Below are 12,951 nucleotides of genomic sequence, written 5' to 3'. Positions count from 1 at the left end.
TAGACATTTTATTAATTCTAATTAACAGCGACGATGATAAAAATATATAAACACAGTAATGTTAAAATCCCCAGGTGGGCGGCTCATAGTGATCAGCTGAAGGCCTAGAGTACATATAGGTATGCCAGTACTGTATTAACCAAAATGGTTTAATATGATGTCCGTAAGTCTCAATATCGGTGTTGGCTAATGAATATCCAATAAGGTAGGTATATACACAGCCTATAAGATACAGCTAATACCAATAATATATATCTTGCACACCCTAAAGACTTCTGTACATGATGAACAAATGAAGAATAGTCAGTATTATTTATGATGTGTGACTGGAATGTTACTTCCACCAGTTGGTTTAGAACATCTCTCATACGGTATTGTCGGTATGACAATAAGAGGGTTATTGGGTTCAGTGTCTCACTGAAATAAATCAGAGGTATATAGGAAGACAAGGTCAACCGTGACAGTTGTTAATTCTCAAATGACTGTTCATATTCGATGAAGGGGGCGGATAACATCTGCAGAGATATTTGCATATAGTATTCATCCTTATGGACAGATTTCCAAGTTGATTTTTGTAATAGGTCCTTGTAATTTTTGTCCTCAGAGGATAGCATAGCAGAGGATAGCATATCTATGATATGAGTATTTCTATAAAATTGATATGCATTCATGAGGAACGCCTGTTCTATAAAAACGATATACATTGTGTGCTACATTCCTGACATGTCTTTTATGTGTGCACTAGATACTTTCATGGTTACTTCTTGTTGAGGTGCTCTGCTAATCAAAATTACTGGTGCAAGTTATACTTTACTTGCCAAATAACATACTTGACCGGATGAGAACCAGCAACATAAGTATCCAGACCTGATTACACCTCTTATGACCCTATGCATTGCTGATACATATTATTGGTATTAGCTAAATCTTATAGGCTGTATATATACCTACCTTAATGGATATTCATTAGCTAACACCGATACTGAAACTTGGGCCCATAATATAGTGTGCCTGTGCGAACGTGCGTGCACGTGACGCACGCTTTTTGTGTTTATGCTGTTAGTGACAGTCTTGGAAGGTACTGTGTGTGTGTCACAAGGTAACTGTGTGTGTGTGTGTGTGTGTGTGTGTGTAACCACTGCCAACTATAACGACTGCACGCACGGTGCAGCAAGCGCACCCACTATAGAACAGCCCACGGACATCATATTAAACCATTTAGGTTAATACTGACATACCTATATGTACTCTAGGTCTTCAGCTGATCAGTATGAGCTGCCCATCTGGGGATTTTAACATTACTGTGCTTATATATTTTTAGTATCGTCGCTGCTAGATTTAATATTTCTTTATTTTGCGTCATTTTTAGATACCCACTTTACTGCGTCATTTTGTAGTGAGATATATCTCCTCCAATGGGACAATTTATTAATTTATTACCCTGACTATTCTAATCTAATAAGTTTGATATACTGCGTGCATTTATTTGGGAACTTGTGTAAACCTTGCTTTACACCTGTTTATTGCCATAAGAAATTGAAGGTAAGGCTCGATAGATATTAAAATGATATACCTTTTAGCTTGATGTGATTTGTTGCTTGTTCTGTTGTAATGTGTAATTGATGGTACTCTTGGAGAATACTTACAAAGAGACATTAGCTCTGGAGTCCATAGTAAGCTCAGTGAAGAGAAGGGATTTAACTCCCACTAGATCCCTTGCGTTTTTTTGTTTTGGTTTTTTTTTAAACTCCAACATTGCAATGTGGGTGTGGGACTTTGTGAAATGTGTCGAACGGGGTTGGTCCTTGGGTTAATTTCTGTTATTTTTCACTGGTATAACCTTTAGTATAATTGTCGCAGTTTAATTTTGGTTACCTTGTGATGAAATCGCAAATATGCAGAAGAACAAACTGGGGGAGATGAATCTGCAATTTTGGAGCTTATTCAGCTTGCACCAGTGTATCAAACAGCTGTATTTGGCTCATATTTTGCGCTGTGTGGCACTTTGGAATTTGGGTAGTATCGAGTAGGAGTTTCCATACACACATTCAGGTGTCTTATTCTGTTTCTGAGCATAATTTTCCCCCTTTTCATTAGTGCCAAAAAAGTAAAGTCTGAGATGATATAAACCTCTGACTACCTATCTGCACAAGATGTAGGAAACGTTATAAAAAAAAACTTTATACATTTAGCACAATCCAGAGGGACAGAATGGTGGATTGTCAAAGCAAGCTCTGAGACTTGGTATATTTCTATGGGTTTTAATTAAAGTGCCTTTTTTATGTTCACCAGCATTTCAGTCACTTCCCTTTTTTTAAAGCTAAAAAAATAATAATGAGGGAAAGTGTATAGTGATGGTTATAAAAATGTTAGTTGTGCATTCAAGGGTCAATGAACCCTAATAAATAATTTGACATCTTCTGTAATGAGACTGAGAAATATCTAGTCTTTAATTGTTTTGTCATTTTAAAATGAGATTACTTATATGTACATTTCTAAAATGTACAGTTTTTTTTTTTTTTTGCTTTAATCTGGTATAATAATGAATAAAAGGTATTTCATCCGTGGTTTACAAAGGAGCTAGATAAATATCTACACCCCGGAAGGGATGTCCCAATGTAATTGCCCTGCAATTTTATAATCTATTTAACAAACGTTATTACATTTGAGCCACCAGAAGTATTAATGTAATCTTCAGTGCACTCGGCTGTTAAGAAAAGTGCAACAAATTATTATTAACAAATAGGTGTGTAGATTTTGAGTTAAAATGTACACTCCCATACGGGGAGTATGATTTTGCATTAATCCATGTAATTATGTGTAGATCCTTTTTTGAAAATCTAGAATGTTTGTACACATTGTACCCTGAAGTTTCATGTGCGTGATTTCCCTTATATTAACCTTGGCAGGCTAATTTTTAATGTATTTATGTTGATCCTTTTCCCCGTTGGGTCTCTGAGGGAAGAAGTGTTTAAATCTGCATAATTTATATTACGGGGTAGGGCAAAGAAGATTAAAAATTAGAATGTGTCTGTAGGCAAATAAACTAAATTTTAATCTTTCAAGAAATGTTAACAATGTTGTCTTGTTGGCTCATTCTCTCAACCATGGGCATTTACTGAATTCCCCAGGACTGTGATGCATCACACGGCACACTCTTTACAAAGCTCCTAAGAGAATTGATCATATTTAGTGGATGCATTGCTCTATATTTGGACAAAACAAAACATTTGTAAAATACTGTCAAAATGCAAAGGCTTCTGTAGCAGTCTACAATTACTCATTTAATACAATAGATCCTCCATTATAATTCACAAAAGGCATGTATGGGCTATTGAGTTTCCTTAATGACATTATTTGAATGAGATATGGTGGAAATCTAATTCTAAAAATATACTTGCTAAACCATAGGTCAGGGTTCTTCAACTCGTTCTGCAAATGGGCTGGATCAAAAAACATTTAGGCATGGAATGGCCAGAAACCAATTGCAATGTAATTTTGGAAAACTTTAAAATACTTAAACTACTATATTTTAATAGTTTGCAAGCATTTATAGCATCTGTACACATGAGTTTCAGTGGGGAAACACTATGTTTAGGTGCCTAAACTAGTCTTAGCAGGAGCAAAGTCTAAGGACCACATCAAGGCCATTTGCGGGGCACCAGTTGAAGAGCCCTGGCACAGATGTTTCTTGCTTTATGTAAAAACAATTCTGCTGCATCCACGTCAAACCCCCCCCCCCCCCCCCACACACACTTACTTTCCCTCCTTAGCTAATACTGTAGATGGTGGGAGATTAATCTGTTAAATCTGAATCTGTCACAGGCGAAAACTTTGATCAGAGTCCTCTGAGAAGAACATTCAAGTCCAAAGTGCTTGCCCATTATCCTCAGAATGTCGAGTGGAATCCATTTGATCAAGATGCAGTGAACATGGTAAGTAAACCCATATGGATGCCGGGCGAACCAGACCCTTGGAATATGTGGTGATGAGGCAGTCCGGTTTTTATTACTCTGTTCTGGTAGTAAAAGACACTTGCCTAGAAACTTAAACTGATTAGGGTAATGTGGTGGGGTTTTTTTTTTTTTTTTTTTTACTTAATATACAGGCATACCCTGCTTTAAGGACACTCACTTTAAGTACACTCGCGAGTAAGTACATGTCGCCCAATAGGCAAATGGCAGTTCACGCATGCGCCTGTCAGCACGCCCTGAACAGCAATACCGGCTCCCTACCTGTACCGAAGCTGTGCGCAAGCGGGGAGACTGCAGAGCCTGTTACACATGCGTTATTTACATCAGTTATGCACGTATATGACGATTGCAGTACAGTACATTCATCGATAAGTGGGGAAAAGGTAGTGCTTCACTTTAAGTACATTTTCACTTTACATACATGCTCCGGTCCCATTGCGTACGTTAATGCGGGGTATGCCTGTAATTAACTTTTTTTTCTTGTGCAGAAACGGCAAATAGAAATGACCTAGCGGAATAAACCAGGCCATTGATAAAATAAGTCGGCCCCTGTATAAAATAATTTGAAAAGCATTTACCTTGGCAAATATAATTTTAGTTTTGTATATAATGTATTTATATAGTTATGTATTGTGATGCCATTTTCCCCTTTAAAAAAAAAAAATTAAAGAAAATAAAACTTTAGCGGTTCAAATTTTATTTTTTATTTTTGTAAATGCTTTAAACGTTGCAATTAGACTGCAGCAATCTTTTGACCAGTTTGGGTTGGTAGGAGAGTTTATTTTGTATACATTGCTTCATGATAGTTTTATGCACAATTGTTACATTGTTTTCACAAACATCCAACCATTTGTTTTCTCTGTACATGTAAGGCCTTGACCCCGCTGCCTATTACAGCGTCCGCCACACGGACGAGAGCCCTCCCCTCAATGGCGCCGGGCCCGCTGCGAGGGGGGGCCGCAGCGCTGGGGCGAGTGTTGCTCCTGCTCTCAATAGAATTGAGAGCAGGACTCGCGACGAGCGATACGGCACGCCCCCCGGCGGTTCAGCCAATGAGGGCGAACCTGCCGGGTGACGTCAAAGGAGTTTATATATAGTTGTACTATACACATGGCAATGCTCAGTCTCTCATACTTTTTCAGGGTGCTGGCTGGGCATGGATGGGCAAATAGAATAGAGATGGGTGCCAAGAACTTTTATAGTCCTAAAAAAAAAGCTTTATTCACATTCGTTTTATAAGGCTCGCCATACCAGGACATGCTTCATGTTAGACATATTAACTAGGGGCAAATCATAAAGTTACACTCTGCTTCTTTGCCTGGTAGCTCTAGCTCCTATTCTGCTATCCTGCTTGTTTCCCTTAGCATTGTCTAGATTGTCAATCTCCAGCATAGCGTTAACAGTGTCCATTCTCAAGTAGGCCCCTGTTGGGAATACACGGCTTCACGGGATCAGTATTCCATTACTGTGCACTGCATACTTCGCCCATTCAGATTGGATCGGCAGTTTTCAGAGGACCTTCCTGTGGGGCTGATCTGATTTTATGCTTTGGAGCTACTGCTCTGAACTCCCTGCTGACTGAGCACATGCTCACTCCTCTTCCCGTATGAGAACAATCTCAGACCATTACTAAAGGCGCCAACTGTATAGGACACGTTCCTTAACTGAAAAAAACATAAACAGGGATAATACATATCTATAGACTTAAACATTTACAGGACTCAGTGAGGCCCTCTGCCAGAACTCAGAGGAACCTGCTTCTAGAACATTGGGTGGAGCTATATATACCCTGCAATATCCCCATAGTGACATCACTGGTCACAAGACATCCAAGGGAGTGGCAACCCCTTCTGCAGTCATCCTACATCACATGATGGGGAGGAACAATGTCAGAGTGATCCCACCAGGTTAACTCATTAAGGCTGTTAACCCCTTGTAATAATTAGTAGACTCCGGAGGGGGGCTAGATGCACATTGTCATTACGTTGTGCTTTTCATCATGATAACCTGATTCATTAACCCTCCAGTATTTTCAGTTCTGGATAATTTGTGGTTTTCAAAAAAAATGTAACTTTTACCATGATCTCTTCAGATTTGGGATTTGGTCATCCTTTCCTCATTACACTGTAGATATCAACCTATAACTAGTATATACTGAAATGCAGATATTGTATTACTTGATGCACCCTTTCAAATAATTAAAAGGTTGTTACATGGTGGAACCTCCAACCAAACGACAAAGAATAAACAGCACGCACCAGGGTAAATATTGGGTGCATTTTATGTTTTTTTAAAAGCAAGTATCCAAACTTAGTTACATTTAAAACCTTGACCTATGAGCAACCGATATGCAGGAGTCCGGTATACACAGGTGCTGACCCAAAAGTCTTGCGTCCACATCTGGCCTCCGCAGCTCGAGTTTCAGCTTGAAATCTCAAATGAACCGAGAATGAAAGTCTCCGCAGACCTCCCCCTTATTTCGCACTACGTGGTTTATCAGGGGTTGATTGCAGAGATGAGTATGTATGTATGTATGTACATTTCCCTCCCCCCCCCCCCCCCCCCGCCACTTTGTATTTCTATGAGGATTTTCCTCCAATCGACAAAGGATGCATAATGCAACTATGAAAAGGATTGATCATATTACACTGAATATTATAAATCTCATATAAAAATGATGGTTAGCATTCAAAATACAGGCTTTGATATTTACTTTGTTTCCACAGCTTTGCATGCCCAAAGGATTATCATTCAGGACCCAAGCTGACAACAGAGACCCTCAGTTCCATTCATTCATTATAACCAGAGAGGACGGTTCCCGTACATATGGGTTTGTGCTCACTTTTTATGAAGAGGTTACAAGCAAGCAAATGTGCACTGCCATGCAGACTCTTTATCAGATGCACAACGCAGAGCAATGTAGCAGTGTATATGCCTCGTCGTCTTGTAGCATGGACTCCTTAGCAAGCAGTATTGATGAAGCAGATGCCACGTCTTTGGCAAAGCTACACCGGTATAACGCTTATGAAATCAACAAAGACACACTTTATGTTTCAAAGTGCATATGCCTGATTAGTCCTCTTCCCTTTATGCAAGCCTGCAAGAAGTTCCTTACACAGCTTTATAAGGCTGTTACATCTCAGCAGCCCCCTCCCTTACCTTTGGAGAGCTACATTTATAACCTTCTTTATGAAGTACCTCTCCCACCACTTGGGAGATCGCTCAAGTTTTCTGGAGTGTATGAGCCCATAGTTTGTCAGAGACCTGGACCCAATGAACTACCCCTGTCGGACTACCCTTTACGAGAGACGTTTGAGCTGTTGGGATTGGAAAACCTGGTCCAGCTTTTCACGTGTGTTCTTCTGGAGATGCAGATCCTCCTATACTCACAAGGTAAGCTTGTCCTCCTGAGTCTTCCAAATAAGATAGGTGAGTTTAGCTATGCCTAATTCACAATTTTTGGTAGTGCTGTTGGTATATTTAGACAGATGTGCTTCTTTCAAAATGAGTTACACGGATGGTGTTTAAAAAAAAAAAAAAATGTTATATATATATATTCACTGTCCGAAGGGCCAACAACACAGAGCGCTGCATTGCAAGCTTTTGGCAGTCACATGGTTAAAATAAATTAGTAGTTTATGAGCAAATGAGGTGTGTTTTTTTGTTTATGCATTGCAAGTTATTGCTCTGTAATCCTACTGGGCAACATTTGAAAGCTCCTTTTCAGGGAGAAAAAAATGGGATGGATGAGCCCCCCAAAGCGCCACAGGGGTGAAACGCGTTAGAGTTTACAGGGGGTCTATCCCCTCTTTTATTCATTTTTGCTCATGGTTAAATAAAGGCATATTTTTTTGATAGAACAGTCCAGCCTCACATTTTTGCATAGCAGTGCCCGCCGATCTTCTCCCTTCACTGAGAGGTGTTCGTCTTCTTTTCATGGAGATTGTGGATGAAAATAAATATAACGTGCATTGTGATGAGGGGTTTCTTTTTAGGGAGACTAAAGACAAATTTATACATTTTTGCAGCTAAAAATGATGGCGCCTCGATAAACAGAGCGTTAATGTATCCAATTAGTTTTTAGCTAAACGGTTAGACTGTCCTTTTGCTGCTCGTTACGGTTACTGTAGTGTTGCCCATTTTAGACTTAAAACGGTTTATATATACGAAGGCTGAAATTTTTGTGCTCTAGCGTTTTACTTTTTTGATCATGTGATCACAAATAACAGTGATGTTTTCTGCAACACAGTTGACGCAGCTTGTTTGCTTCCTTTTTCTATTTTTCAGGAATCTAAGTACAGTACTGGGTTGTTTTTGTTTGGTATTTACTATACAAAAACAATCACCAGCGAGTTTCTATTTAAATCAGAATCATGAAAGTGCTGTAGGATTTTCATCTCTTCTGTACAGTATTAACATTTTACAAAAAAAAAATCTATACATTTAGATGTGCAATTTTAGTTGGCAATTTTTTCCCATTAAAGTGGGTGTAAATTACCTATTTAACTTATTAAACACTATTTCAGTACATAAAGTTGGAGATGTGACATTGCACCATTACATACTACAAACATGATGTGAAAAATTATATTTCATTGAAATAAGTCCATGAGGCATAGCAAAGCAAAAATGCCAAAATCAACGAGACAACTATTTAAATATCTGAAAGGGTAATTTCTCATGTACCCCCTGAAAATTCTTACCCAACAAATATATCGGACAATAATTTATTTATTTATTTATTTTCCCCCATTTACAGCGAATACTCAACAGGTAGGATATTGTGCTACGCAGGTGACCATGTAATCAGATGTAATCATGCTCCATCGCTTCCTAAGCACCTTCTGAGATCGCAGGATAAGGATAGTTACAGAATGTCCTGGTTTACACCGGTTTGTGTGAAAGCACAAATAGGTTACAAATGCCTGCACTCCATAAAAAAGGCTTCAAAAAAACACCAACCGTTTACTTTTACATAAAGTATCCTAGGTGACATTTTCAGAGCACCTTTATAATGTGTCCAATGTATTGCTGGCTCTTATGAAACTGTACCAGCTGGCCCTTATGAACGTTTGGTAGCTTTAAGGATTATAAAATGGATAAACGACAGACTAGGGCGGTAAACTCTAGTCTAGCCCTAACATTTAGGTTACAATTTTTGAATAACTTTTTTTTCCCTCATGAAAGATTAGACCTGATTTTTAAAGCAGCAAAACCGGAAATCCTGTCTTTTTTTTTTTTTTTTTTATCAGTTCTGTGGTATTCGATAACTGTCTGCATTTTTTTTTTTGTTTCAATTTATTTTTATTGTTTTAGAGAGACATAACAAATATATTGTCCATACAACAAAGAGCAGTAACAGTTCGTCATCTGAAATAAAATAATTGATATAACACGCGTCTCTCATGAGCTTAACAAAGGATAGAGAAGAACGTAGAAAAGAAGAAAAAGAAGGGTGGGAGGGGTGGAAGGGGGGGGGTAGGACGAGCCCATTTGTCTGGTATTTCTGTATTTATTTATATAAATGATATATATTTATATATATTTCCCTAGTTTCCTGGCCATATTTCCCAAATTTTGTGAAATTTGTCAGTTTTCTGGTTCAACTGTGCTGTGAGGAGCTCCATCATCTTTATTTCCCTTAGTCTCCGTAAGACAGTCTGCCTAGAAGGCGCATTCACCTTTTTCCAGGCAGCCGCAATAACACAGCGGGCAGCTGTCAGTACATGAGTGATCATCTTACTTTCTGCCGTTCCTAATTCATCTATTGGTTTGGCCAGTCCAACACTACTAACCCCTATATTCTATAACCCTGAATTCTCCCCAGGCTGGCTTCCACAGAGACTCAATAAATTTAAGACGTTAAAGTTGATGGTAGCTGACGACTTTGTAGATAACGGTATAATTCTACCACTCCAAGCGCTGGAGAAGAAACACAAAATCATAAATATACCAGTGTTTGGTTACCTCCAAATTAAGCATTACCTGTCTGCATTTTTTTAACTCCTCATGCCATTTTTAATTATGTACTGATCATTCTTTGGTTGGTACAACAACCATTTAGAAAGTCACATCCGCTTCCTCTTTTGAAACGGGCTCTGACACGCATCTCCTTGAGTTCTGCCTTTTGGCAATAAAGTATCACAAACATCTGTTACTCTGTTCCAAACAGACTGTGTATTGCTCCGAAAACTGTAACAATGTTGTACACTTGGTAATATTATGTTACATATCAGCTGCAGCATTACACAGGCTGCAACACAATGTTAGGCCTTGTTTATGGTGGCGGCGCAACGTCAGAACCATGTTTTCCACTGAGCGCACACATAGTGCGCGCGATTAACAGACTTTGGAAATTGATCTTGCTGCGCGACGGCTGTGTCACGCGCGCTTTTCAGCCAATCAGGGCGAACCGCACACGTGGCTTCACGGCCACGCCTCACGATGCCTCCAGCACAGGTTTTGTGCAAGTGATGTCACGCGCACTGACGCCGCAACTATAAACAAGGCTTTAGAAGGCTGCCATTGTTTGGCACAATCTGGATTTTGACAGATTTAGAATGGGAGCATCAAACGATTGCCAGCTTGGGTAAGAATGTAGAATTATACATTGTCACATTATTTATATATATATATATATATATATATTTTTTTTTTTTTTTTTAAAGGGGGGGGTAGCGTATTATTACTGCTTTAAAATACATGCATCTTTGTTTTTTTAACTATTAAATATTTAATGGTACAGATAAATATGATTTATTGGGACATGTAACCTGCTGCTATGGTTTTGAGTTGGTGAGAAATATATGGCTGCAGAAAACAAAAATGCGTGTCTTAATCAGATGGTTACTGTTTAGAGCAGTGGTTTCCAAATTTTCTTTGGTTAAGGAACCGTAAGTGAAATTCTAAGGAACTCCCAACCCTCTCTAATAGCAACTCTGATCAGATGCATTGTAAATTCTTCTGCATTTGATACAATTTTAAAATGACCATAAAATTGCGGGGAACCCTTTAGGGATGCCTGGGGAACCCTTTAGGGATGCCCGAGGAACCCAATGGTTCCTAGGAACACTAGTTGAAAAACACTGGTTTAGGGAAAAGATGTGATTCTGCTAAAATAACCATAGAAGGATCTTGCTGTTACTCAGATTAGCTGTACAATAATCGGCTAACTGGAGAATTCAGCAACTGCTCACTAATTTTTGGTGCTCTGACTAAAGACTAGTTTTGAGACTAAAATGTGGTGGTGTATAGTATTTTCTTGTACATAATCTCGTCTTAAATGGGCCAGTCACATTTAGGACCAAAGAAGTTACGGCACTGACCTGTAATGTGGTAAATATTTGTGGATTTAGGTTTTTCTTTTTTTAAATAATGTTTGAAAGCCTAGTTTTATAGCCAGTTGTGGCTTATTGTATACCTTGTTTCTGCCTAATGTAATTGAATGCACATACCCCTACATCAAAGAGCCAATTGGGAAAGGGTAAGGGTGCTACGTATGCCGTGAACTAGAAACAATATGGAAGGTAAACGTTCAGAAGATGAACCTTAAGTTATTATTTTATACAGTACTTGGCTGGATATCTATCTGCAACTATCTCACTTGGGGTAAAATACACAACTTGAACTTTTTTTTTTTTTTAAAGCGATATGATTCTTTGCAAGTGTTCTAAAAAGGTTAATTTGTCTTGTATGGTTATCCTGAAAGTCTCCCTGGGGTGATAGATGGCGTGTCCTTTTTATTAATAAGTGTTGAACACTTTTCACCCATCCAGATTACCAGCGTCTCATGACTGTTGCAGAGGGCATCACCTCGCTCCTTTTCCCATTTCAATGGCAACATGTGTATGTTCCAATCCTTCCTGCCTCACTCCTGCATTTCCTTGATGCACCCGTTCCATACTTGATGGGTCTTCAGTCCAAAGAAGGGACGGACCGCTCCAAACTTGAACTTCCTCAGGAGGTAACGAAGATTGCATTTTTCCATCCTGTCACATAATTGATAAAATTTCGTATGGGGTAAACGTTCACCTTCTATGATTTTAACATAAAAACAAATGTGTTTTCTGAGTTAACTGGGAATGTTTACCATTTTATTGTTTCTGAAAAGTTCTGTACCATGAACTGTATTCGCAGAGCTTCTGACAAATGGTCAAAGGATAGGTGTTGATTTTGAGGAAGAAATATTGTGTAAGGAGGTAAACCGAATCGCTGCTTTTCTGTTGACCTTTTGATTAAACGATTATAGTGTCTGGTGAAAAAAGAGGTCTCTGGCACAGGAGCCAATTCAGAGTCAAAGAATGGCTGGAGGGGTTTGAGATTCAGATGTTTACCTTGCTAGACTGACACGGCATACTGGGAGAGCGGATGATCTAAGTTTTTCACAGAATATTACTTTCTAGAAGTGGGCAGGAACCCTGGGATTCTCCGTTCCACACGTAAAAACCCTGTAGAGGAATTGATCAAAGTGTTCTCTTTGGAGATATTGTGACAGCGTCGTACATTGACTAGGACAATGTTCACAGGCGCTGTCACCTGATAAAAGTCTGAGTCATTCCCACTCTGGACTAGGTTTGGAGGGATAAAGTAGACACATTATACAGTAGTCATCCAATTTCAGTATGGATTGTAAAGATGATTCATGTGTGACCACAAACATATACAACTGCCTCTGTACAGTGGCCATTGGGATTCTTTAAAATAGTCACAGGTTGATTGTGCTACTTGCAGTGCCAACTACTTTAGATGGCATTGGTTAATTGATCTGACGGCTGAGCTTGCTTTGCTGTGTTGCAGGCACCAGTGGGTTAAAAGTTCAATCACTCCACCCAAAAATTTATTTTTTTTGCGGTAAATAGTACATATTCTAAAGTATCCATAGAAAAAAAGGTGTAACATGGAGCTCTGTATATCTAATTGAACTTACAAATCATACTATATGCATATAATCAATAGGCAACAAAATAATTTTGTATGC

At 38.8% G+C, this 12,951-nt stretch overlaps 1 protein-coding gene across 8 annotated transcripts in view; it reads left to right on the top strand.

The window, feature by feature from the left end:
- The window catches only part of DENND5B (DENN domain containing 5B), a 93,316-nt gene that overhangs the window by 43,992 nt on the left and 36,373 nt on the right, over positions 1 to 12,951 (top strand). For all 8 annotated transcript variants that reach the window (XM_075602675.1, XM_075602680.1, XM_075602676.1 and 5 more), the window contains 3 exons: positions 3,826 to 3,935; positions 6,701 to 7,367; positions 11,750 to 11,937. In XM_075602675.1, the coding sequence (XP_075458790.1) occupies positions 3,826 to 3,935; positions 6,701 to 7,367; positions 11,750 to 11,937 (965 nt within the window). The remainder of the gene's footprint in view (positions 1 to 3,825; positions 3,936 to 6,700; positions 7,368 to 11,749; positions 11,938 to 12,951) is intronic.

The sequence above is a fragment of the Ascaphus truei genome, chromosome 5, assembly GCF_040206685.1.
Source record: "Ascaphus truei isolate aAscTru1 chromosome 5, aAscTru1.hap1, whole genome shotgun sequence".
NCBI lineage: Eukaryota > Metazoa > Chordata > Amphibia > Anura > Ascaphidae > Ascaphus > Ascaphus truei.
Note: the sequence above shows the minus strand (reverse complement) of the source record. Positions and strands in the feature narration are given on the sequence as shown.